This window comes from Ochlerotatus camptorhynchus, unplaced genomic scaffold (assembly GCF_037179485.1).
Source record: "Ochlerotatus camptorhynchus isolate MF236.1 unplaced genomic scaffold, CSIRO-AGI_Acam_v1.1 ptg000626l, whole genome shotgun sequence".
Taxonomy (NCBI): domain Eukaryota; kingdom Metazoa; phylum Arthropoda; class Insecta; order Diptera; family Culicidae; genus Ochlerotatus; species Ochlerotatus camptorhynchus.
The window spans coordinates 954,242-980,453 of record NW_027041105.1 but is presented as its reverse complement, the minus strand read 5'-3'; the positions used below and the strand labels follow the sequence as shown (position 1 = coordinate 980,453).

Below are 26,212 nucleotides of genomic sequence, written 5' to 3'. Positions count from 1 at the left end.
ATGTCAAAGACGGATTCCGTCACGTGTAAAATTAGTTATTTTTAAGTGTGTAGGGTATAAATTTCTAAACGAAATGGCATTGAGATTAGCTGCTAATACCTGCTAAACTGCAAGATACACCCCCTTAAAGATATTGTTAAGAAAATATAAAAACGGACGTTAATCCTTAAAACGAAGAGATTGGGATTTGCTTCACTGTACAAAATTATGCATTTTTCAAGGTATTACAACTTTGTAGAACATTGAATAAATGGTAAAATTCAAACAAAAAAGTTAAGGTAAAAACGCTTTTCAAGGGGGTAGCACCGTTTGTACTTCATTTTCACCCTATAACTTCGTTCAATTGAGAGATAGAATATTTTCGTACTGGACAAATTTTCTTAAAATGGCTTGATCTATCTGTTTCCAAGGATGTAAATCCATTTTAACAAGACATAATTTTTTTTTTATCTGAGTATATACCCCTTTAAGCAAAAATTTTCTCTACTCAATTCAAGTACTAAAAAAATGAAGAAACATTCCAGAAGGCATCAAAATGCTCCACTCAATAGTTTCGTCGCAATAGCCATGTCCCACTATTTTTTTTATTTCGTCCCGCTGTGCGATGCACCGGGGAGAATCAACTGCGGTGTGTGAGGGTACTCAGCACACACGGACACCGTAGGCCAGCTGCAAGATCAAAGCCGCCCAGAAATTTTGCTTAGATTTAATGGACCAATAAAAGCCATCAGAATGGGAATTTATTCGCGCGCAACTCCGAGGACCCGACGGTAGGCACATGTCCGAGAGTGGTGAAGCGTGAAACAGAGCAATGTGTTACCTATACCTGCACATTACTCTTGTTGGTGCATATTCGCACTCATCGGTCGTCCCGATCCTGTGCGGCTCGAAAGTATTTATTGGAACAAGAGGCGAGCTGCATTTGCTCTTTGATGCCGGATTCGGCTTGCAGCGTAGTAGGTAGTACCTTACACTTGAGGGTTTGGACATTTCTCGGGTGGTCAAGTGGTCCCCATGTCTAGTAGATGTACACACGGTTGTGAGAACTAATGTGTTTACCAGGCACTTGAAAGGGGCCCGACGAAACGATTTATTTGAATAGCGATTCGAAACAGTTTAGAAGCGATGATGTTTTCTCAAGTGATCGTGTCGTGTCTCACGGTATTTTGTGATTTGTCGAAGGAACAAGTGATGAATGATCGAATATGTTGAATAACGCGTTGGCAGTTTGTTGATCGCTTGGTGAGCTATGCGCAAAATTGTTCAAGGTTTGCATAGAAAACTAATCAAATTTATATATTTGACCTGCTATTCATGGCCTTCACGTTGAATATCAGCTTGGCATGGCTGACACGGACTATAAGAAAATATTTTGATATTATCTAGTTAATTTTCCAAGGACTTTTTATAAAACGGACACAAACCTATTATTGTTCCTTTCTCACTATACATTGTATCCATAATGCATATTCGGGATATATACATTAGACTGATGCAAAATTTGACTTTTTCGCTTCACAGTGCTTAAATGGGTTCAAATCGGATCCTGATTAGCCTCCCAAAGTTACAACTAATTTGGTTAGAAACAGACTTAGCACAAGCCATTTGAAGTTTACATGTAAATTACTATGGGAAGTCTCAAATTTTTGTTCATTGGCATCTAGTCTTTTTCCATATTGAGCTGCGAAAGAGTTCGATAACCATTCTTATAGAAAATTTTCTCAGCTACAACTTTGTTCAAGATAGTTTCTATGTAAAACGAGACAGGAAAAAGTTATTAATTATTTAAGAGATTGGTAAACTTATGACATGATCAAGCAGCTGCTCTGTAGGCAACACTGTATTTTGCAGTGTGACATAGTAGCCATGATTTTGTGTTCTATTCAACGCCCCAGAAACACCAATGTTGCCTGCTGAGCAGTTGATTGAGCATGATCATAAGACATTAGCGCATTGAACCATTGATAACTTTCGATCCTTACATTAAATCAAAAAGTGGTTTTAGGCAAAGTTGTAGCTGGGAAAATTTTCTACAAGTAAAGTTGAAAGTTTTTGAAGCAGACCGATATGGTGAATTATTAGATAGACATGAACAAAAATCTTGGTTTTACCATAGTAATTCCCATACAAACTTCAGATGGTTTGTGCCATCTCAGTTTCTCACCAAATGGGTTCAAATTTTGAGAGGTTAGTCAGGATCCGATTTAGAATCGTTTAAGTATTGTGGAGCAAAAATTTCAAATTTTGCATCACTCTAATGTACATATTAGGATCCATACAAAATTATGCATTGCTTAAATTAATGACAATCAAACGCATAGCTTCAGAATAAACCAAAAAATATACTATCCCAGATAATATTGCCGAGGTTTTAAATCATTCTAGTACAAGTCTAAATGATGGTCTACAGAACCCACATAAATCCATAATTTTTGCTTGTCTGTATGTTTTCTCGTGTGTAACCGACTGTTACAAATTGTTAGAATTTTTTCAATTCGTGCTTTTATTTTGTGTACAGTCACATTTATAGAGTTAAGTGGTGTTAGATTGAAATGAGAGTTAGTAGTAGGTTTAGTAAAATGTTTGTAAAAATGTACCTATTGTCTATTAAAAAAAAAATGTTATAGGTTAATAGAATTTCAATTTTGTACAAAACAAGTGGGGTGAATCGCATGCAATCCAGTGGGTACAGCAACTAAATGATAGAGTAGACCAGCAGCCCCCCCCCCTCTCCACCCAAACCTCACAGGCAGCAACAAAGAAGTTTCAACGGGGTTGAAGAGAATAAGGAGGAGCGCCATTGCTCATAAAGTTACAGGCATTCGTCTGCACAAGAGCCAAATTATAAACTGAATTTTAATTGAGTGGTATCCAGCTAAAAAGGGAGAGGGCGACGGATTCGTCAGGTACGTTAATGACCTATCCTACGCTTGAAATCTAACTAAATCTAGCTCACTACTAATGACTAGAAAATTAGTACGGCGTCTCTAATACCTCCCATTACCCTCACAGGACCTTTGGTATAATACTGTTAATTCAGCTGAAAGTCGCCATTTTGTCTGGTCAGAATCTCGCCCAGGTGCACACGATCCGGCGTAGACCTCGGTTTGCTACGTCTAACCACAAAGGACCATTTCCAACCTCTAGGCAAATATTATAAATTAACAATATGGTTCACTCTTCTATTATACCCAAGACACGATTTTTCCCGACACTAGCGGCTCTAGTGACGCGAAAGGTGACTAGTACACTGTAAATTGAGCGTAAAATTTAACCACACGGTATGAAAAAAATAGTCAAAATTAAGTTTATAGCTCAAGCGCCGCCCGGATTTTCTGAGGTACAAAATCTCTGATCACGAAGGGTGGGTGTGGAAGCTGCTTCTTGGGCGTCGGTAGCATTGGTATTCAGTACGGAAAACAAATCAAGGAAAAAAAGTTTATTTCACCCAACTAGGTACTATGTGGGAAGCCAAAAGTAAGTAAAGTCCCATGTACTCAATTAATCATGTTTTGTTGTTTTTGACATCATCCACATCCAGAGGGCCAGTCACTTTTGAATATATGCACCCAACCGAGGGATGTAAGATTCGCTTACAATTATGTGGGATTCATCATCAGAGGATGTTAGTGGAGACCGCATGAACGAGGATGCGATATACCTGGCTGCGGTCCAATGCAAGAAAATTGGAGACCTAAAAATGTAGAGTGTATTAGTGAGGTAAATTAGTTATGTCGAAAAAAATATTAATCTGATTGCCGACTGGATTCGAACCAAGAACGCTTCGATTATCAGACCTGTGCTTTCTCCACTGCTCTCTCTATGCTCCTGAATATGGATAGCCTAAAAGCAAACATGAAGCGCTCATTTTCTCGCATACTCGACTTCGTATGCTTTTTCTGCTGGAGAGATTCGAGGCAAGTGTGTGCGTTGTTCTACAATGTTCTACAATGTGCGTCGTTCTACAAGCTTACTGGTATAGTCGAAAGCGTAGATAGAACACGAAATGAAAAAGACAAAAAACCATTACATCGCCTGTAAGGTCAACTTCTAACATTCGCTGCGATGTTCATGAACAGAGGATGATAGGAAACTGAACTAACATTCATTGTAATAGATTTTTGGTTTGCGTGTGGGAATGGTAGGACACCATTTGGAAATGCATGAACATTTTCAGTTTTTTTTTCATTATAGTCTTTATGAGCAGTTTGGCAGTTGTCACAAATGACGTCAAGATGCCTAGCCGGAGTCAATTTTGTTCTAAATTGTTTTCAATCCGACAAGTAGGCTTACTCAGATTGGGCTTTTCCGCTTTTCGCGCTGCCGTTCCGCTTCCGCTGTAAAGGCCCAAACGGAATGTGGGCGGAAGCGGAACGGAAACGGAAAGTTTGACAGTTGTGACAAATGACATCAAGATGCCTAACCGAAGTCGATTAGATTCTAACTAGTTTTCAATTCGACAAGTAAGCTTACTCAGATCGGGCTTTTCTGCTTCCGCTGCCGTTCCGCTTCCGCTGTCATTGCGCTTGGGCCTTAATTGCGTAATAAATAATAAAGCGGAATGAAACGATGCAAAATGGCAAGCGGAACCAAAACAAAACCGCAAATAAGGCTACCAGAAACTCAAATTTCTAATGGTCATAGGGTTACAAGAAGTTCAAAATAGAAATAAACCCCGTTAATATGCACGAAATGTCATTCAGATTAGTGGGGGTCCACAGTATTGTAGGATATTTGGACACCGCAAAAATCTCCCTTTTATACCTGCAGCATTCTATATATGCGATTATAACCATTTCCCCAGAATTTGGGTACATTTTACTCATCGTAATAAAACTGGTTTACTCAGATTCTGCCAACTCCTACTGCACATAAGAATGAGTACCGTCTACCCAGTCTCAGGGTACACAGAAAATGAAACTTACCCAAAGCTTGAGTTTAAACAACTCAAATTTAAGTAAAACCACAGTAAACTCAGCACGGAAAACACGATCGACCGAAAACAAATCAAGAAAAAAAAAATCTCTATAGACGAGTGCACGGATGGATTTGAGTTCACTCGCTCGACAAAAAGTGACACAACAGCGGGGTCCTGTTTACTAAAAATGAACACATGAATAATACTCGCGTAACATTTGAAACGGGCCTATCGACTTTTGTACACAAAACTTGTTAAGCCCTTTTCGCGCGAACCGAATACGCCCACGCAAACTAACAACACCATCGGGTAGGAGAAATTCTCCCCTTCCCAATAGTGCTCTTGGTTTACGTAAGCATACTTCGGTTCTCGTGAACAGAACCTTGCAAGTTGTTTAGAAAAATTTATAATCCATTTTCAAATGTTATGCGAGCATTATTCATGTGTTCATTTTTAGTAAACAGGGCCCCGCTGTTGTGTCACTTTTTGTCGAGTGAGTGAACTCAAATTCATCCGTGCACTCGTCTATAGTATTTAGTACTTACTTCTTCTTCTTCTTTCCTTTATTTAACGTCGGTCTCTGTTCCGCAATCTAGTGCCAATCACCGACGGACATCGATTGCCATCCATTGACGACAATCGAATGTGCAGGAAGGCAGCTTCCACACCTGCGTAGGATATCGCACCCATTCACAACAACACACCTGGGCCGGGACCAACGGCTTTACTCAGGGGTTGAAACGGTTGACGTTTTTAACGACAATCGCTTCGTTGTTGTGCGCGACAGTCCGTTTATATTCGTACACTCATGCTCTACTGTCGTCTATCTCACACAACACGAACGGTAGAATAACATTCGAGTTAAAAGAAAATTATCAAATAACTATCGTATAACATGTGTGATTTCGATGTAATTCCTCAATTTGGTGTAAATTAAACCATTTCTGATCAGAAATGTTTTTACTAATACATCATTGCTTGCTATTTTCAGAATTCACTCAAACACAACAACAGCAGCTCTTATTATGAGAAAAACAAAAATACATACATTCGTGACGGTCTTCGGCAACAGTGTCGTATGACAGAACCTGTCATATGACATTTCAGTTTGGTACTTTACTATGATAGCTTGTTTTGCAAGTGTCGGAGGCAAAGGCAGTCGATTATCATAGAAAATGTGTCGGCTACCGTGACCGCTTACAAGACTGGCTTTACTTCCCTTCCGAAGGAAGACGTGACCAGAGATTTTTATGCCTCAGAAAAATCCCACCGACCTCGGCTGGGATTGAACCCAGACCCATTGGGGTGTTAAAAAGCAGTCACGCTTACCACTACACCACCGGCGCCGGCTATTTAGTACTTACGACCACTATAAATTTCCAACGATTGCACATAAACACTCTCCATAGTCCAGTCCACAACACTCAACTTTATCATTTTTGTTTTGAGCTATGATGGTTTTGACGTATGATACAGAAAGCTAGTAAGTAGAGAAACATGTAAAAAAAACCTATTTACCAAATGTAAACAATGACTTTGAACGATTTCTCATGAGTATTGACTCAATCTGGCAAACTGACACCAACATCTGAGAGATAATTTGCTCTATCAGATGATATAGTTAGTTTGAGTGGGCATGTTGCAATTCGGGAACAACTGACGTTTAAATGCATTGCATACATGTGGCTTGTATGCCTTTGCACATGTTGCTATATGGAGATCGAGGTACCCAACACGCTAACTTGAAAGTACCCATTTATAAGTAAAAAAAAAGGTCCATTTTGAAGAAACGTGACTAAACTAGTATTAGTAGTTTCTAACCCATTAATAAGTAACTGTTATCCATTAATGGGTAACAGATACTAATGAATGGGTAAACATTGCTAATTTAAAGGTAATTCACTTATCTTTAAAATTTATATTTTTTACCCAATAATGGGTACTTTAAAGTTAGTTAAAAATTGAGTTCACTTTCACTCATCATGTGGCTTCCATGAGGCTAGGTAAAATTAAATAAATTATGAAAACTAAATTTTGAGAAATCCTCATCATTAATCCATTGAGTGAAAATTACCTAACCATCAATTGAATGCAATTGGCGTTGACAGCGCCTCTGTAGCTCTTTACTCCTATGTTAAAATCCATAAGTAAACTTCAGATTGTGCGTGAAACATGGCGGACTTCGTACTATCAACCGGTGGAAACTAACGATTTTAAATTGATTCACTACTTTTGCCAGCCTATTGGTCCCAAGCAAATCGATTAAAGTACCCTATTCTAGTCGAAATTCTAGTACTACACTATGTTTGTTTTGATTCTGTATGGAAGTTTGACAGATAAAATGAGGGGCTCATGGATTTTCCTATGTTTCGAGGGGTGCATCGATTAGCTTGGGACCGAAGATAGTACCAGAACTGAGCCAAGAAGATGAGCACATTTTTTCGGGACCTTCTGGTCTTAGAGTTACCTCTATGGTACAATCCTTTCACTTCAAAAAATCCCATAAGAAACTGTCAATCATTTCTAGCAGAGACCATTTTTCGACGGTGCCGTCAACGCCAAAAATGGAGCACGAACGAAGGCGATGAAGCACACAAAAATGACAGTATCAAAGGCAGTGCAGGTTGCTATGATTTTCATCAAAAAAAAAAGTTAAAATTTTCCAATGTTGAAAACATGACGGTTGAGTACTTTTAACTTAAAATCAAATTCATTTTTATTTTTTTGGTTTTTGAGCTTTTTTTGAAATTCAAGTGTTTTTGAGTGTTTTTTTCTTACCGTGTTTGTTAATCTATTACCCAAAATTGGGTTAACGATTAATAACGTGTTGAGAATTTTCCTCCTGTCAGTTGCCAATGTGGTATGTAAAGAGGGATGGCAGATATAATCTGCATTTTCTTTTATTTGTTTGGATTACCTCTAAGCTTATTGTACATTCAAACTTTAGCGGATATCACGTTATTTAGGCACTTTTGATAACGCTATTACGTTATTAATATCAACTATAGTCTGAACGTAGTACAATGTCATGACATCAGGGTAGGCGTGTAACATGCATGAGAAAGCTAATACTGTTTGCCACACCTTTTATTTGACTAAACGTATGAATTGATTACACGCTTAAATAATAAGGCCACGAATGTTTTTAGTCACCTTTCTCACCGGGAGAGGGTATTACCAACAATCAATACGAAACTAACGATTTTAAATTGGCTCACCACTTTAGTAGCCTATTGGTCCCAAGCAAACGATTAACGTACCCTATTCTAGTTGAAATTCTATTACTACACTATGTTTGTTTTGATTCGCTATGAAAGTTTGACAGATAACATCAGGGGTGTGTGGATTCATGCAGAACATGCAGGGGTGAGTGAAATAGCTTGGGACTGCTTGGGACCGTTGTTCTGGTACTGAGTGAGCCAAAAATAATAATGATTTTCTTCGGGACCCAGTGGTCTTAGAGTTTCCTCTATGGTATTACTTATGCGTCGTTTTAGAAATATATGGGAATTCTGGAAGTGAACCATATTGTTAATTTATAATATTTGCTCTAGGTCAGCCGTTCGTTAAGAAGGTTTTCAAGCTCGGGGTTTAAAGTAGCATTGGGCGATCTTGAGGCAAAAATCGATCTTAGTGAATCGATTCATTATTTGAAAATAATCGATTCACTGATTTAATCAATAATTTTGAATCGATCTTTTTGAATCGATCTTATTAATCGATTCATTTTTCAAAATGGCACAAAAATGTTTCAAATATAACGGATCATAGGAAAGTTGGGGCAAACTAAGCCAAGTTCAGTCTAGAGTTGATATTACGTTACATAAGCTATCTTGTTATAACATTTCACCTATAATAGTCATTTAGTGTGATGATTGATATCATTTAGAAATAAACTGTGTAGTACGTACGCAGTGAATGTTGTGAGTGTAACATACATTGCTGGTCAGTAAAATATGTATAATCAAAATAAATACGAAATTTTAAATTATGTTCATTCAACTTCATTTTATTCGAATTTAAAGTTGAGCATTTGATAGTGTAACAAAAATTAAGCAATTGCACGAGAAAACTCAAAGTTAAAACATTAAATGACTCACTCATTAGAATCATATATAAAATATGCCTGGTCAGTGAAATAGGTGTGTTGCATACAGCCACATAACATATGTGGAACTCGATCTTCAAAAATGGACCCCATTTCAGTGGTTTTAAGTGGTACCGAAGCACATCGATCTGTCAAATTGATTATACTAGCTGTAAAATGAGAAGGGCGATCAAGGGGTTAGTCAATTATTTTAAAATAATTCTAACGTGTTTTATAATTCTATGTGTATAACTTAACATAACTTTTTTACCATTGGGTAAAAATCAACCAAATTTTGCACACTTTCTCATTGATGTGTATTGTGTACATGCTGTCAAACTCGAAGTCGTGTTTTTCGATTCAACGAAAATGGAGGTGAACCAACGCGAGTTGAGAGAACAAATTCTTTCCAAACACCTGGAATTTCCTGACCTGTCGCACCGGCAGTTGGGAAAAATGTTGAACATTGACCATTCAACCGTCTCCAGAGTGTGAAGCGGTTCCAGAAGCGGTTGACGTTGGACCACGGCAAAGGAAGAAAACCGGGACCGGAGAACAAAAAGATGGAGGGAAAGGTGAAGCGGATGATTTAAGCAAATCCCAACGTCTCAAGCCGTGATTTGGCTAAAAAGATCGGCATGTCGCAGAGCTACGTCCAGAATGTAAAGAAGAGAGCTGGACTACATACATACAAGGTACAGAACTTCCCAAACCGCGATGAGCGGCAACAATCGACGGCTAAAACTCAGGCACGGAAGCTCTACGAGAAGATGCTGACAAAATATGGCTGCTGTGTGATGGACGACGAAACGTATATAAAAGCCGATTTTAAGCAAATTCCGGGGTTGGAGTTTTTCACCGACAAGAGCAAGTTCGATGTGGACGACAAATTTAAGAAGAAGAAAATGTCGAAGTTCGCCTCCAAATATCTCATTTGGCAGGCCATCTGCTCTTGCGGACTGAGGAGTGATCCTTTCGTGACAAAGGGCACAGTAAATGGCGAGATCTACAAATCTGAGTGCCTCGAGAAGCGCCTTTTGCCGTTCTTGCAGCAGCACGACGAAGCTCCGCTATTTTGGCCAGATTTGGCATCATGCCAGTGTCCTGGAGTGGTATGAGGCCAATTCTGTCCATTTTGTTCCAAAGGACATGAATCCGCCAAACTGTCCGGAGCTGCGCCCGGTGGAGCAGTACTGGGCAATAATGAAGCGGGAACTTCGGAAGAGCAAGAAGACAGTCAAAGACGAGAAGGACATGTTAAGAAAATGGAGAAAAAAAAACTGAGAAACTGGTACCGGATGACACTGTAAAGACTTTGATGGAGGGCATCAAGCGAAAATGCGTTCAATTTTACACTCAAGGCTCCATCGATTAACTTTTCTTTTGATTTTTGAAGTAAATATATGTATAAAACTACCCTAAAATTTTGGTTTGATTCTAAACATTATCAGAAAATTGGCATGACATTTTCGGTGTCGCAATAATTTCGTGTTCGCCCTTTATGCATCAACAGTTGTTACGTGATGTAATCATAAGTTGACTCATTAAAAGCACAGTTAACAATATTTCAACATACCACAGACAAAATAGTAGTTTTACATCTATTCAATGTAATCATCAAATCTTCGAGTAATTTGCATTAAATTCCATTCAATTAACATAATTTCCGTAATCAATCCAATGCAATTAGATCAAAGAGCCGAAGAAATATTACATCTATAAATAGGCAATACTGATTAACAACGCTCTTTATTAGCTTCTGACTGACTGAAAATGCTAGTTAAAAAATCCTTCGAAAAGCCCCCTGTCGAGCTAGTCGAAAAAGAATGCCCACACGTCAAACTCTGTCAAGTATTTAAACAGCAGAGAAACCTCCTTTTGACCTCCTTGGGATACTTCCGGTGCGTTGGGAGGGGGGTTCATGTCCTCGGGTACGAAAGTGACCCCGTTGGCTTCGTACTACTCCAGGACAACATTTGAATAGTGGCACGAAGCTAGATCCAGCCAGAAGATCGTACGGCCCTCGTGTTGCTTCAACAGAGGAAGCAGGCGCTTCTGTAAACACTCCTTGAGGTAGATCTCCCCGTTTACAGTCCTGGTAGTCACGAACGGCGCACTCCGTTTGCCACATGAGCAGATCGCTTGCCAAATCATGTATTTCTTGGCAAACTTTGAAAGTTTCTGCTTCCTTACTTCTTCCGGAACATCAAACACCAAACTTGTGCTGGGCGGTGAAGAACAGTAGCCCCGGGAGCTGCCAGAAGTCCGCCTTGACGTAAGTCTCATCATCCATGATGAGACAATGAGGCTTCGTCAGCATCTGGGTGTACAGTTTCCAGATCCATGACTTTCCCACCGTATTTTGCCATTCGTCACGATTTGGAGCCTTCTGCACTTTGTACGTTTGCAGTCCCTCCCGGTCCTTGACTCTCTGAACGAAAAACTTGGATTCCGCTTAAACGCTTTCACGACACGCTTGTGATCCTGATCACTAATAGAACATCCATTCTGACCGCATTTCTCCTTCCGTTCGATGCTCAGAGTTTCATAGTAACGTTTAATCTCACGACTCACCGTTGACTGCACAATTCCGAGTTGTTTTCCGATGTTCCGATGAGAGAATTGAGGATTTTCCAGATGCTTGCGTAAAATCAATTCGCGACGTTGCTTTTCGGATGACGAAATTTTTCCCAACTTTCAAAAAACTGACAGTGATAAAATACAGTGTAAACAATACACTCTACACTACTTCTACCCAAATTTTCAAGAGAAAATACCCAATGGGTAATTTTCTACATCGTTTTTTTTCCGTGATGCGATTTGACTAGGGACACCATTTAGTCAAGATGATAAGTTGTTGTCACACTAGCGCCTCCTGGTGAGTGAATTCTGAGATAAGTCTTGCCCTTCTGAACAACTTTGCTCAAGAAGGGAACCATCCATATTAGCAGGAACTCAAGGGGTTGGTCACTCTACACAGTGTGCCAAAATCAAACTTGGGCACACCCGGGTGCAGTCATTGGCGTTGTTTGAACATATTTATTTATTTATTTCTACTTGTCAACAGATAAAATAGTTACCCTAATGACAATTTTCTATATCTAAACATCAAAACTGCTTCAAACACAAAATTAACGCAAACATCTCTTAAAGCTACGCTTATTTTTCTCGCGGGACACATTAAAATCGAACACATAATAACAACTATTGAAAACGCGGCACATACTCAACATTGGTTCGTGTACGCCATAGTTGGTCCTCGAACGCCGGTTGTTGAAAAACGCATGCAGCCGGAGGTCCCGTCGTTGAGTGTTGATGTCAAGAAGACTGAGAAGTGTGGAGCAGTCGACGTTCCCTTGCAGAAGATCCGCAACGAAACAAGCCTTCGCCACATTACGCCTTCCTTCCAAGAGCTCCAGGTCGATGAGGTTACAGCGACTTTCATAGGTCGGCAAGTTACGCGGGTCGTGCCAACGAAGGTGTCGCAACGCAAAGCGAATAAATTTTCGCTGAACAGCTTCAATTCTATGGATGGCATTCTGATAGAATGGCGACCAAACAACGGCAGAGTATTCCAGTATAGGTCGAACCAGGGAATAGTATAAAGCCTTTAGGCAATAGGGTAAACGCTCCTATAGTTGCGGTACGTTAGAAGCGTTAGGTTCCTATAGTTGTGTATGGAGACTCCATACACAACTATAGGAACCTAACGCTTCTAACGTACCGCAACTATAGGAGCGTTTCCCCTACACGTCCTTGAAGCTTTTGGCGAAACGGAATAAAAATCCTAGCTGCGATGAAGCTTTAGATACAACATAAGCAATGTGATCCTTGAACGTTAATTTGCAATCGAGCATGACTCCCAAGTCCTTGACAGTCGATTCGCGTTTCAAGCTTATTCCTCTTAAGGTGTAATCGTGGAAATGCATCGCCCGTTTACGGCCAAAGGAGATGATCGAGCACTTGGACACATTTAAAGACATCCTGTTTATCCGGCACCAATCATCAAAGACTTCAAGCTCTTGGTGGAGGAAATGAGCGTCTTGAGGCCCTTTTATTACGTAGTAGAGCTTCATGTCGTCGGCGTACGAGAGTTTAAGGCATTTGAGGATCAAGTTCACGTCGATCATATACAACAGGAAAAGCAATGGCCCCAGGTGGCTGCCTTGAGGAACACCAGATGTAACAATGAAGGATGGAGAAGCGTAGTCACCGATCTTAACAGACATAGATCTGCCAGTCAGATAGGAGCGAAGCCAGGTAAGTAGACTCCCATGAACACCCATTTTGTCATATTTAGAGATGGTAATTTCATGGTTCACTCTATCAAAAGCTGCAGAGAGGTCGGTGTATATGGCGTCAACTTGATGGCCACGTTCAATCTCACGAATAATGAACGATGTAAAAACAGTTAGATTAGTCGTCGTCGAGCGCTTAGGCATGAAGCCGTGTTGATCCTGAGAAATACTGTACGAGCAGTCTTGAACCAACTTTTCCAGGACAATTAGCTCGAATAGTTTGGAGATAGCACTCAATGCTGCTATTCCGCGGTAATTGGCGACAGTCTGCTTGCATCCTTTTTTGTGAACAGGGAAAACAAACGAATCCTTCCAACATTCTGGAAAAACTCCGGAGGTCATTGACAAGTTGAAGACCTTAGCTAAGGGCTCTGAAAGAGTGTCTAAGCAACGTTTCAGTACTAATGAGGGAATGCCATCTGGACCAGATCCTGTTGATGTTTTCATCTGTTTCCCGGCTGGCACCCATTTTTAAAATTTTTATGATCTTTAAAGTTACTGGCAACACTGAACTTTTTCTGCGCCTGCACAGTGTGCATGTGTCAAAATTTGCTATTGATGTTGCCACTCCTAGCCAAATTATTATCAAAACAACCGTGAATCTCCACCAAGTCTCGCCATGGATTCTCAAAATCGTTACACCCGTGATGGCAGTCCCATCTACATTTCCTCCCAGACGAAGAACAGCTGACAGCGGTATCTTGACCTGACCGAGGTTTGCGGCCATGGCTACACGAACTAGCGATGCAGCTCCCACGGCTGCGGCTGCTTCCAATGCTGCTGCTGGTCCGTCTTTTTGGACGAATTTTAGAGGAGACGGCCCAGCAGAAGGAACAGCAGCAGCAGAAACTGCTCGAATACATCCATGGCGGTGGCTGCTACACCAACCATTCCATTTTCCAACATATAATGTTGGAGGACCGTCTTGGCAAAATCTCAAAAAGTTCAAATAATTTTTACTATCCTTCCTTTTTGCACTTCCAACTAACACAATAAGAAATTATAATAACGAATCATAACATTGACTACACAGAAAAAGGAAAATCCTTTGTTCTCGTTGCTCCACGCACCGTTCATCTTCTTGGAGGAGAAGCACAACTTCATAATGAACGGGAATTTTGTGCATTTGTGATCGATCGTGCTGTGGTTGCACTTCATGATGACGTTCACCGCCAGGGCTACGCTCGGGAACTCGACCAATCCGGAGGAGGAACTTTCCGATTTCAGTGGGAACATTCGCACTTGCGACGGGTGGCAGTCCTTGGAGGTGAATGCAGTCAGCAGCAGATCCTCGGACGGCATACGGGTGAGGTATTGAAGAAGTGGAGAATGCAATTTTTGCTGGTCTGGGAAGCGATTGTTCTTGGAAGCGCTGTAGACCTTGAAGCTGATCGAATTGTCCGGCAGGGTGTACCCGGTGGACTCTAACAAGTAGTTCTGCTTGGAAAATTGACTGGTCCGTTTCGGGTCAGCGGTGCGTCCTTCATCAGTTTGACGTTGACTAATGATTGACGTTCGTTGAGTCGACCTTCCGACGGAGATGGAAGGATCGTGTAACAACGGAGCTCGTCCGTTGCAGGCATCCTTGGAGACGGATACATCATGCATGCAGTGTGTAGTCCCAGCTGGAGTCCGTGTCGTTTTTGAAAACATTGAAAAACAAAACAAAAACAAGAGCTGTTAAAATACCGGGTTGCCAAACAAGGCATTATTCACAAGCAATCAAAAGTCAGTTCAATGACTTCTTGGCACTGACGGTACAGCCATAGAGGTAACTCTAAGACTAGCAGGTTCCGAAGAAACGTGCTCACCTTTTTGGCTCAGCTTTGGTCCTATCTTCGGTCCCAAGCTAATCGATTCACCCCTCGAAACATAGGAAAATCCACTAGCCCCTCATTTTATCAGTCAAACTTTCATAGCAAATCAAAACAAACCTTGTGTAGTACTAGAATTTTGACTAGAATGGGGTACGTTAATCGTTTGCTTACGACCAATGGGCTAGTCAAGCAGTGAGCCAATTTGAAATCGTTAGTTTCGTATTGATTGTTGGTACAGCTGCGGCACACTGAGGTACACTGAGAAAAAAGTTGGCGCAAAACAAGTGTGTAGAGTGACCACCCCTTACAGGAACTGTAGATAGCGTTACATAATATGTATTTAAGATGGCACATCTTGATCATTTTCGTGTTAGCGATATCTAGTGAGTTAACTCTGTCATATACAGTCCTGAGTACTGCGAACTCAGCCGATTTTATTTTTCAAGTGAGCTAGAAAACATCTTGAAAATCTTCCGAAGTTTCAAATGGTTTTGCTGAAACAGCTCACGAAACTGTATATACATGCTGTCAAATGAACTCTTGGCTCCTCCTCCTCTGGTCCAGAAATAACGTTTACATGGTGATGGGAGTGCGCCTGCCCACAAAGCTCACATGACTCTTATAAAGTTTGATTACATTCTTGTTTCAGCAACCCAGTTTTGGCATTATTAATATAAAATAATAACACTTTTTCGAGCATCACTCTCGATGATTTCCGCCTACTAAGGTACTGTCCATAGTTTTAATATCTTTGCAGGAGGAAGACCTCCTGATATTAACATCTCTTACACCATGCCTCTTTATGGGTATATTTTCACAATCACTCCTCCCTATGATAGAACCGCCCCTCTAAAAAGTCATCATTAGAAATTTCAGAAATCCATTGACATTTCGTCAAGATACGGCAATTTGAATTTAGGGTCAAATTGACCTCAGGGTACATACAACGTACACACTAAAAAAAATTTCGCCGAGATTCCAACAGCCGAGCAGTTCTGAAATTTATTTTGCTGAGATTCAGTAAAACAATTGCCGAGATTCAGCTAACAAATAACATTAGATGTGTAGATGTGTGTAGTGTAGATATCATCTAACAAACAGATATTTTGCAGAGATATCAGCAAAAGTAATTGGCTGTTGGAGATTTTACCTAGCTAGATTAAGTGTGTAAGTATTTCAATTTCTATTGTTTTCAAGTTTTTTTTGGAGCAGACTTCATCTAATATTACAGAACTCTGGTGGACGCACCTAGTCATGAATGAATTAGAAAAATCCATCGACAAATAAAAAAGTTACAGCCTTTCAAAGTTCCTTGGGGTCAAATTGAAAGCGTTAAGTTTCGCTGTTTAGTTCATGCAAAACTGCAACTATTTATGGTGGGGTCGAATGTAATAACCATAACCATTTTCATACTAAGTGCATATTACCTCTCTTTATACCTGGTCATGCGTCGGTAAGGAGCGTTGCGATTTAGTGTAGCTTTTATGCTATTTAGATTTCAATATTTTTGTGTGTACATCTCATCCTCCGTTCATGCAGTCTCCACTAGAATCCCTTATAATTGTAAGCAAATCGTAAATCCCCCGGTTGGGTGAGCGTTTACAACGTGTGCGCAGAAATTCACATGAATTTTTCATACGGTGCAGCAGATTTGCTTCGATTAGCCGGATCGGACAATGCAGAGCGCATCATTCCAAAAATCTCCTTCAGCCGGTATTTGGCTGTATCTTCTATGATGTCATTTCGACTTAGTTTCATTTGAAGATTTAGAGACTCAAGAAGCATTCACATTTTCTTCTTTTCCTAAAGTGTCTTGAATGCATGCAAATGGTCTAGTTAATAATTTGTTGACTATATTACTAATCAAACATAATTACCTCGCGTTTAAATTTTGACAACACATGTAATGATGCATCACATAATGGGAAGATTTAAAATTAGTGATCGCTGTGAGATTTATAGAATATTGACAAATGTAAAATCTCTTATTTTTCAAATCTAATACATCGTCTCCTGAAAAATACCAAACGAATGATAGAGGTATGTCGGGCACACAGAAAAATGATGAAATATGATTGACTCTATCCAGCATGCATCCAGTTCCATGTGTTTGTCCCAGCAAAGTCCTGGTACAGTAGAAACAACAATCTAATTCTCCAAACCCTGGGCTGTCTGATCTCTCTCATTTGTTATTGTTCCAAGGGATTAAGTGTTTCATATCGTCTGGTTGTTGAGAGATCTAAATTTCCTTGTGTCTACATATGCTCATTTGCACCGGACCCGACTGCGACGACGATGACGACGACTGTCGGAACACGGAGGATGAGGGGTGGGCTCTAAAAGTGAAATAAAAACAACATCCAAACAGGAACAGGGCGAGGAGGAAAATATGAAATGAAAATTTTATGACAGTTGATGAGTTTAAACGTTGATGAATGGCAGTGTATCATTAAGAAGTCGTAGTTAAATGCCGGGTTCATGTGTGCTCTCAGCTCGAGTGATGGCCGTGTTAACCGTGATGATGTAATTTGAGAGGTTTGGCTTATTCTCATCGCCGGTTCCTGCAGTAGCTGCCCTCTGTTCGGTTATGGCTTCGAGTAAAAAAAAACACAAACAAATTGTATCTCTTCGAATGTGTTTTTCCTCATTCCTTGTCCGCTCGTACATAAGCAAAGCAACAGCCAATCAACGCAGTCGGTAACCACTAATACACCTGTGTCCAACGTTTTCTCACCTGTTTGCACACACACCTTCCCGGCAAACCGGATTTTCCAGACACCACACAACTGGAAACGAGCGTAAACGACAGAGAACAGCAGCGTGTTAAAATATGGTTTACCTTCAACCGTGTGAACACGATAACTCCACCCCCTAGCAAACGCAAAGCGAACCCTACATCGGTATTGGTTTCCTCTGGTGCAGGTGTTTCCTGAATGGTGAAAACAGCCAGCAATCGATAGCTGTCAATCAGCAGTTGCAACGGTTTTTGGGAATACGCCTACAATCCAACTGAATCGATTATGACGAGCGCAGGGGAACATTGCTCTTTGATTCCTGCCACCCTTCTGGCAAGTACCGGCAGACACATTGTTCCGGGTGTGTTTCCGAACAGATCAAAGGAAGCCGGAAAAATTGAAACAATTTTCACTTTCACACGATCACTGGCGTTCTGGCAACGAGATCAAAGTAGGATACTTGACTTGACAACTAGCAGTGAGGCAGTATCGAAGTGTCACCCCTTTCTTTTTGTGACGGACGCATTTCTCACCCAAGAGAGGAAGATATCTCGTGACGATTGCTTGAGAATTGTGATCATTAAAAATCTCCCCTCCCTCGCGACATCGCCAACTTTCGCGGCGTACAATATGGTGAGTTACTTTCGCTTTTAACATTTAATGATTATTAGGATCGTTTTCTTGCGTTCTAGATGCGTGTGATAGCTCTGGTCTTGTCTTGAGCGCTGGGCATCTTGGGATTGGGAGTAGTAAAAACACAAACTGACGAGTGTTGACATTGTTGGGGAGCGCGGGTTCACTTGTACCTACTTGTATGCGGCTAATGCCTTGTCAACGCGCCCAACCACGGCAAGTGTCAGTATAGTATTGCTCGGTGCGGGGGAAGTAAGATAGGCGATGGTGGTGTCGGTTGATCGTGGGAATCGAAAAACCCCTGGGCGTATTTCACTTGTGTCGGAACGGTGCAGTGTTTCGTTCATTAAATACAAACCAGACACATCATTTCTGATACATGTTGTAGCTTGATCCGAAGGAAGATTACTGCAGTTAATATGTTGCACAGTTTTCGTGATTTAATCACACGGTTATTTCACTTCTAAGTACACTACCATTGAACAGCACACCGTGGTCGCAATGTGAAACGCAAAACATCTGTAAGATTCCTTTTGATTTCATAGAATTATCTCAAATATTGCTGGGTGGATAATACCTGTTCGTTAGAATAGAATACAAGCTGAACTTTGCATTAGGTCGTAAGTAACATTGATCGATTCTCTTCGTCAACTTTCTCTTTCATTAATAACTTATTCACAGAACCGTTTCTTGATGTGTTTGTCGTATTGGATGCTAGATAAAAGCTTCTTTTATCGATTTATGTGCTGAATATACCTGGGAATGTCTTTACATGACCGTGGGGATGCGAAGAGAAAGTCGACGAAGAGAATCTGTCAATGTTACTTAGGACCTAATGGAATGTTCAGCTTGAATAGAAGTCAGGTTGTCAAGCGAAGTCTCCATAGTTTCGAGGAAATCATGGTACGTGAATACACATATTTGACCACATCTCTTACAATTCGGGTTATATACTTTTAATATTTTTCCCCATTTGTGAGAAATTGGAGAGTATGAATAGTTCATTTTTAAAAAACAATGTGGAAAACAAATTACCTGTAAAGAACGATCAGTGCAGTGGATCTAGGACAATTCAGTCAGAATTGGACCAAAATACCATGCGCAAAAATAGGAAATTCCAAAATAGTAGAGGTATTCACTATGCGCATCGTCAACATATCAAGCTGAACATTGCATTAGGTCCTAAGTAACATTGACAGATTCTCTTCGTCAACTTTCTCTTTGCATCCTCACGGCCATGTTGAGACATTCCCAGCTATTTCAGCTCATAGATCGATGAAAGAAGCTATTATCTATCTTCTAAAACGACAAACATGACAAGAAATGGTTCTATACCCAAGTTATTAAGAAAGAGAAATTCGATGAAGAGAATCGAGCAATGTTACTTGGGACGTAATGCAATGTTCAGCTTAATATACATTATCGTAAAAATACCAGGGTTCATTGGAGTGTAATGGAAGTATACGTTTACGTAGTAGTGATAATGATGTTTTTCAAGAATAAGCAAGTTTTGCGAATGTTATAAAAACACTTGGATAATAAACTATGAGCATGAGCATTATTTGTATAATAATTATGAGCACTATACAACAACTACACAAAAAACTATACAAGAGTGACCATGGATGTGCTCATAATTTATTATACAAATAATGCTCATGTTCATAGTTTGTCATACTAGTGTATCCGCGGTATAACAGTAACAAACCGGATAATCGTAAAACTCATCCGGTCATTGTGATTAAACCAAAAGAGTCCAAACAAGCTTGCGAAGATACTCGTAAGTTTATGAAAACACAGTTGGATCCAACAAAAACACACAAAATCAGTAATTTTAGGAATGGTGTTGCGGATCTTGATACTCACTTGATCATGTAATTAGAATTCTTTGCATTTGAAATTAAACACAGTTGAACAATTGAAAAGTACATCAAGCAAACCACACGCATTTTTTCATCGACTGCCCGAAAAGTGTCTATTACACCCAGACCACCGATTTGTCTTCTGTTCCGTTCGCCGGTTTAGTCGTTGGCCACCAAACTCGGCAAGATCCACTACATTATTTGGTGCCGAAACCCGGGATTTCGCTATGAGGAGATTGCTTGTTCGCGTGGCAGTCGGCCCTGCCGATACTACGTAGATACATGCTCCGTATCCTTTCGAAGAAGCGTCGACAAAGCAGTGCAGCTCGTACCTTACTGCATCATCTCTGAATACCCATCGTGGTATACGAAGATCTCGGATGACACCAACCGATTCTCGAAAGGACAGCCACCAAGATTGAAGAGTCTCCGGAAGTCCATCGTCCCAATTCAGTTGCTCCTGCCATAGCCGCTGAACGAACATCTTCGCACTGGCGACTACTGGACCGATGAGACCCAAAGGGTCGAAAAGCTGCGACATCTCCGACAGGACAATGCGTTTTGTAACTCGTTGTAGTTGTGGAAGATCAGGAACTTTGAACGCAAAATCGTCGTTTTCCGGGGACCATAAGAGACCAAGTGTTTTGATGGATGAGGTGCGATCAAGCTCTAGAGACGGTTGATTCTCCTTGAGGTCGTCTGGGAAGTGTTCCAGGATACTAGGATGGTTCGCGCTCCACTTGCGCAGATTGAAACCACCTCTCTTTAGGAGGCCGTCCAGTTGGGTGCTTGTGTCGACTAGTGTTTCGATGCTGTCGGCTCCGGTCAAGACATCATCAACATAAAAGTCCTTCTTGACAATGGAGGCAGCCAGTGGAAAGTCATGCCCTTCATCGTCAGCTAACTGATTTAGGACCCAGGTTGCCAGATATGGAGCACAAGATGTGCCGTAGGTGACGGTGTTCAAACAGTAGGTTTTCAGTGGCTCTGACTCCTTTCTGCGCCAAGCAACTTGCTGTAGTAGTCGATCGTCCGGATGAACCAAAGCCTGACGATACATTTTCTCCACGTCTGCTTTCATGACAAATCGGTGGAAACGAGAGTTGATGACGATGCACAACATTGAAGGCTGAACTGTTGGTCCTGTTAACAGAAGGTCGTTCAAGGAGAGCTGATTGCTGCTTTTGGCCGAGCCATAGAACACGACTCTTATCTTGGTTGTAGACGAATCGGGACGATGAATTGCGTGATGGGGCAAGAAAAACTGGGGCAACGCGACGCGCGTCTTCACCTCCTCCATATGGCCGAGTTGTTGGTACTCGTCCATGAACTGCACGTAGCTTGTACGAAGAGCATCATCGGTCCGAAAGCGTTTCTCCACAGCGGTGAATCGTCGAGCGGCCATTGGCCATGTCTCCCCGATGAGAGGTAACATCTCTTGGCGAACTGGTAGACGGACCACATAGTGTCCCTCAGCGTTGCGGGTGTGAGTTTTGGCAAAGTGAGTTTCACATCGTTGTTCTTCGGCCGTGAAAGTCTTGCCGTGGTCGAAGTCTTCCACTTCCCAGAATCTCTTCACTTGAGCGTCTAGGCTGTCAAGAGTAGACACCAGACACGTAATTTGAGCGGGTGTGCTCGTAGGAACTTTGCCAGAAAAGATGTATCCAAGGCTGGTTTTCTGTAGAACCGGGAGGTGGTCATTGAACGAAATTTGCTCTGCTTGCAGTAGGATCGAGAACAGCTCGGCACCAACGATGAGGTCAATGCCGTGACTCACGTTGAATTGAGGATCTGCCAACGGTAGATGCTTAGGGATCTTCCAGGTGCTAATATCAACCGTCTTTGTTGGTAGACAAACGGTTAACTTGGGTAGCACCAAGCATTCTAAATTATGATCATGTGATCCGAAACGAGAGGAGAATTGTACTGTCACTATATAGCGAACGTTTACTAGAGCTTGTCCGATGCCACTCACCGGCACGTTCACTTTTCTGCGATTTAACGCAAGCCGTTGGCATAACGCTTCGGACACGAAACTTGATTGTGACCCGCTGTCCAAGAGTGCACGAGCGAGTTGGTATTGTCCACGGTTGTCCCGGATCTTGACAAGTGCTGTGAACAACATCACTGTGGAATCACTTACAACATTAGATGAGGTTGTTGGACAGGCATTGGAGGGAGGTGAGACTGTACCGGACGGTGCGAGAAAGGACGCGGAAACCGGCGGCGGCAACAACGAGACCGAACGATCGACCGAAGCGACTGCGGTGTCTCATAATTGCGGCACGATAGGAGAATGCGACATATGTTGAGTGTTGACAGAGTGCATTTGGGGCTGTCCATAAACTACGTAGACAGATTTTTCTCTATTTCCAACACCCCCCCTCCCCCCTCGTAGACAACCGTAGATATTTAGCAACTCCCCCCCCCCCTACCTGTCTACGTGGTTTTTTTCCAATGCTCCTAAATACGCTGAAAACCAAAAAAATAGAATTCTTCTGAAAAACAACAAATTCAAATTTTTATTTGTATACGTAGATATAACTAAGAAAAAAAAACTCAAGAGTAAAGTAAGAAGTAAGGAAAAATAAAAAAAATAAAAACAATAAAAAACCTTAATAGTGACTCTCCATATAGTCTTCAAAAGGTTGCTCAACACCAAACGTTGAAATTGTCAATCACCGGGAACTCCATGTCTGAATTATTGAACAACATCTCATCAGGAGGCAACTCAACAGAAACGTTATCCAGCCAGACAACTTCCATGACATCTGCTGGGCCGTCAACCACACAAAGCACTTCCTCCGATCACTGCTTCAATATTTTAAGTGGCCGTGCCTTGAATTGACTGCCAGTCAGTTTGTGGAAGTTTTTAATGTGAGCTGCCACATTGCTCTTTGATGCAAAGTATAGGCCATATACAGTGCACACGCGTCCTGGAAAAAGGTAAACATTAAAAAAATAATCGATACCGATTGTCGTTTGGGCAAATCCAGACCAATGAGCTAAAATCGGAATTTCAGACTCGACCCTTTCAGATTACCGTGAAACTTTGCAAATTGTTCACTATGGGAAATCATTAACACTCCCGATAAAAAAATTGGGGGCACCCCCGAGACAACATACCATTTAACGTAAAATTTCCATTTTCTGTGTGAAATTTGAAAGATATTGAATTAAATTTACTTCGTAAGTATTTGGATCCATAAGTTTTGTAAAATAAAACTTCACCTAAAGTTACATTTTCCCAAATTCAAATTGAACAATCATGACTGATTTTCTCAGAATTTGGTTGGCCAAATTTTGAAATTAAAGTGGTAGTAGCACCCTTATTGTATACCCATCAAGCACCGTTCATGATTTTTTTTTTATTTTGAAAATATTTTAAATAATTAAAATAGTTAATTATGTCATCGCTCACAAGTTTGGAGTCACCCTAAAAAACTGAAAACCTCGTACTTTGATAATTTATAACTCATTGTAGAAATGACGTTGTACAGAGAAATGATAAGAAAATTATCTCATAAATTACATTCAAATAGCAATCTATTTATCTGAAAAATGTTTTCAACGGCATTTATCACAGTGGAGGAAAATCGAAAGAAAAATCAGGAAAAACCTTTGCCAGGTTTATGAAAATTTTCTTATGGCTTAATACATCCTTGAATACTTCTTATCTTTCAGTGGTGACCGGCCATAAATTCTCTAAGAAAACTATCATTTTCTTGTTTAATGATTTTCTTAAAATGGCCCATAATCGTCCATTCATTTTTCCGATAATTACTTTAAAACGGTAAAAGATACCCAGTCCGAAATTTGCACCAGTAAAAGATAAGAAGTAATGTACACCGGGGCAAGTTGAAACTGTATTTTGAAACTTGAACTTTAAGGCTCTCTGGAACAGTAATTAATTTAGAGACACCAGATGTTTTTACACCAACAGTTTCATGAAAGAGTTTTCCATTATAAAAAATATAAAATTACACATAAGACCACAGAAGCATATTTGTTAAGCATACAATAATAGCAACAATCAATACGAAACTAACGATTTTAAATTGGCTCACTACTTGACTAGCCTATTGGTCCCAAGCAAACGATTAACGTACCCCATTCTAGTCGAAATTCTAGTACTACGCAATGTTTGTTTTGATTCGCTATGAAAGTTTGACAGATAAAATGAGGGGTTAGTGGATTTTCCTATGTTTCGAGGGGTGAATCGATTAGCTTGGGACCGAAGATAGTACCAGAGCTGAGCCAAAAAGTTGAGCACATTTCTTCGGGACCTACTGGTCTTAGAGTTACCTCTATGATAAAAGTGTGTATTATTTCATGTTACCCCATATAGTGGGGTTAGTTGAAACACTTATTATACAGCAGTTGAACGATGATGTAAAACACGTTTACTCATGTATAAATTACCCTTTGTGGATATTATAAACCCCTGGCGGCCTGGCGGGATTAAAAGTATCTCCCAAAGTGTACGGTTTATTTTTTTTCCTTGTCGGGTATTTCCATCACTGCAACAATTTTTCTGATCTATTGTGATATATTCCCCATTTTTTTTTAGCTATATAAATATGCCGCCATCGCTTGACCAATAGCATTATCCCAGCACGCCATTATACTTCGAATAAAGTGCACTGCTGTACTGGGAGTTGTTCTCCAAATGTCAAAGGGTTTTATCAGCCCCTTGTCGAAGAACTGACACCTTTTATTGAAAATTGCCGGACAGTGGCATAGCAAATGTTCCGAGCCTTCCTTTTCTATGCCACAGAAGTGATATACATCATCTTGAAGTTTACCAATCAGCTTCAAGTGATAACGGCTCGGACAATGACCTGTTGTAAGACCTGCATATATACTAAGATCTTTTCTTAGAAAGTTCCAGGATTTTGTGGGTCACATAAATGTTTGGATTAATGAATTGCTTCGAATGCCTAGTAATAGAAGTGTTCTTCCAGTTTTCCTCCACTTTTGAAGATTCCCACGCTTTTAGCCCCATTCTAAAAGATGCAGCCGATAAGCCACAAAAGGGCTCTGGCTCGATGAACTTATGAGAAGATCCGAGTCTTGCTAGTGCATCGGATCTTTCATTTCCCTCAATCCCGCAATGACCAGGAACCCACTATAAGTTGACTTGATTATGACAAGACAATTTTTGAAGTGATTGAACACACTCCCAGACAAGCTTTGATGTACATGTCGCCGACTTTAAAGCATTTAGAGCAGCTTGACTGTCGGACATGACGCATATATTTGAACTCTTACAGTTTCTACGCAAACATATAACGGAACACTCTAAAATTGCATGGATTTTAGCTTGGAACATGGCTTGGCCATCTGCCCATAGGAACCGATATTTCTATCCCTGGGCCAGTTACTCCTGCTCCCACTTGATTGTTCAATCTTGAACCATCTGTATAAAGAAAATCGATCCTGGACAAAGAACCGGGCCACCAAATTGCCATGAATTACCGCCCATGGTCAACTACTTGAAAAAGTCGATTGAAATTGTATCTTTTCTCCATCCAGTCTTCGTTGTTCCTTACTACACACTAAGATTATTTTACAGATTTCTGTAAAATTTTACCGAAATCTCAACAGCTGAACGTTCGGTAAACAATTTTACAGATTTTCTGTAATTATTTACAGATATCTGTGAAAAGTTCACAGATATTTGTGAAAAATTACAGAAAATTTGCGAAACTGTTTACCGAACGTTCAGCTGTTGAGATTTCGGTAAAATTTTACAGATTTCTGTAAAAAATTCTAAGTGTGTAGAGAGTTGATACTAACAGTTTTTAGAATCCTAAGATCTCGTCTAAGGTCTCCTTCAAAGAGTTTCACTGACCTTGTAAT

At 40.6% G+C, this 26,212-nt stretch overlaps 1 protein-coding gene across 1 annotated transcript in view; it reads right to left on the bottom strand.

The window, feature by feature from the left end:
* Positions 1 to 26,212, bottom strand: part of LOC135714206 (uncharacterized) — a 57,415-nt gene that overhangs the window by 13,855 nt on the left and 17,348 nt on the right. Inside the window, exon 2 of the mRNA XM_065237523.1 lies at positions 20,742 to 21,942. Within this exon, the coding sequence (XP_065093595.1) occupies positions 20,742 to 21,942 (1,201 nt within the window). The remainder of the gene's footprint in view (positions 1 to 20,741; positions 21,943 to 26,212) is intronic.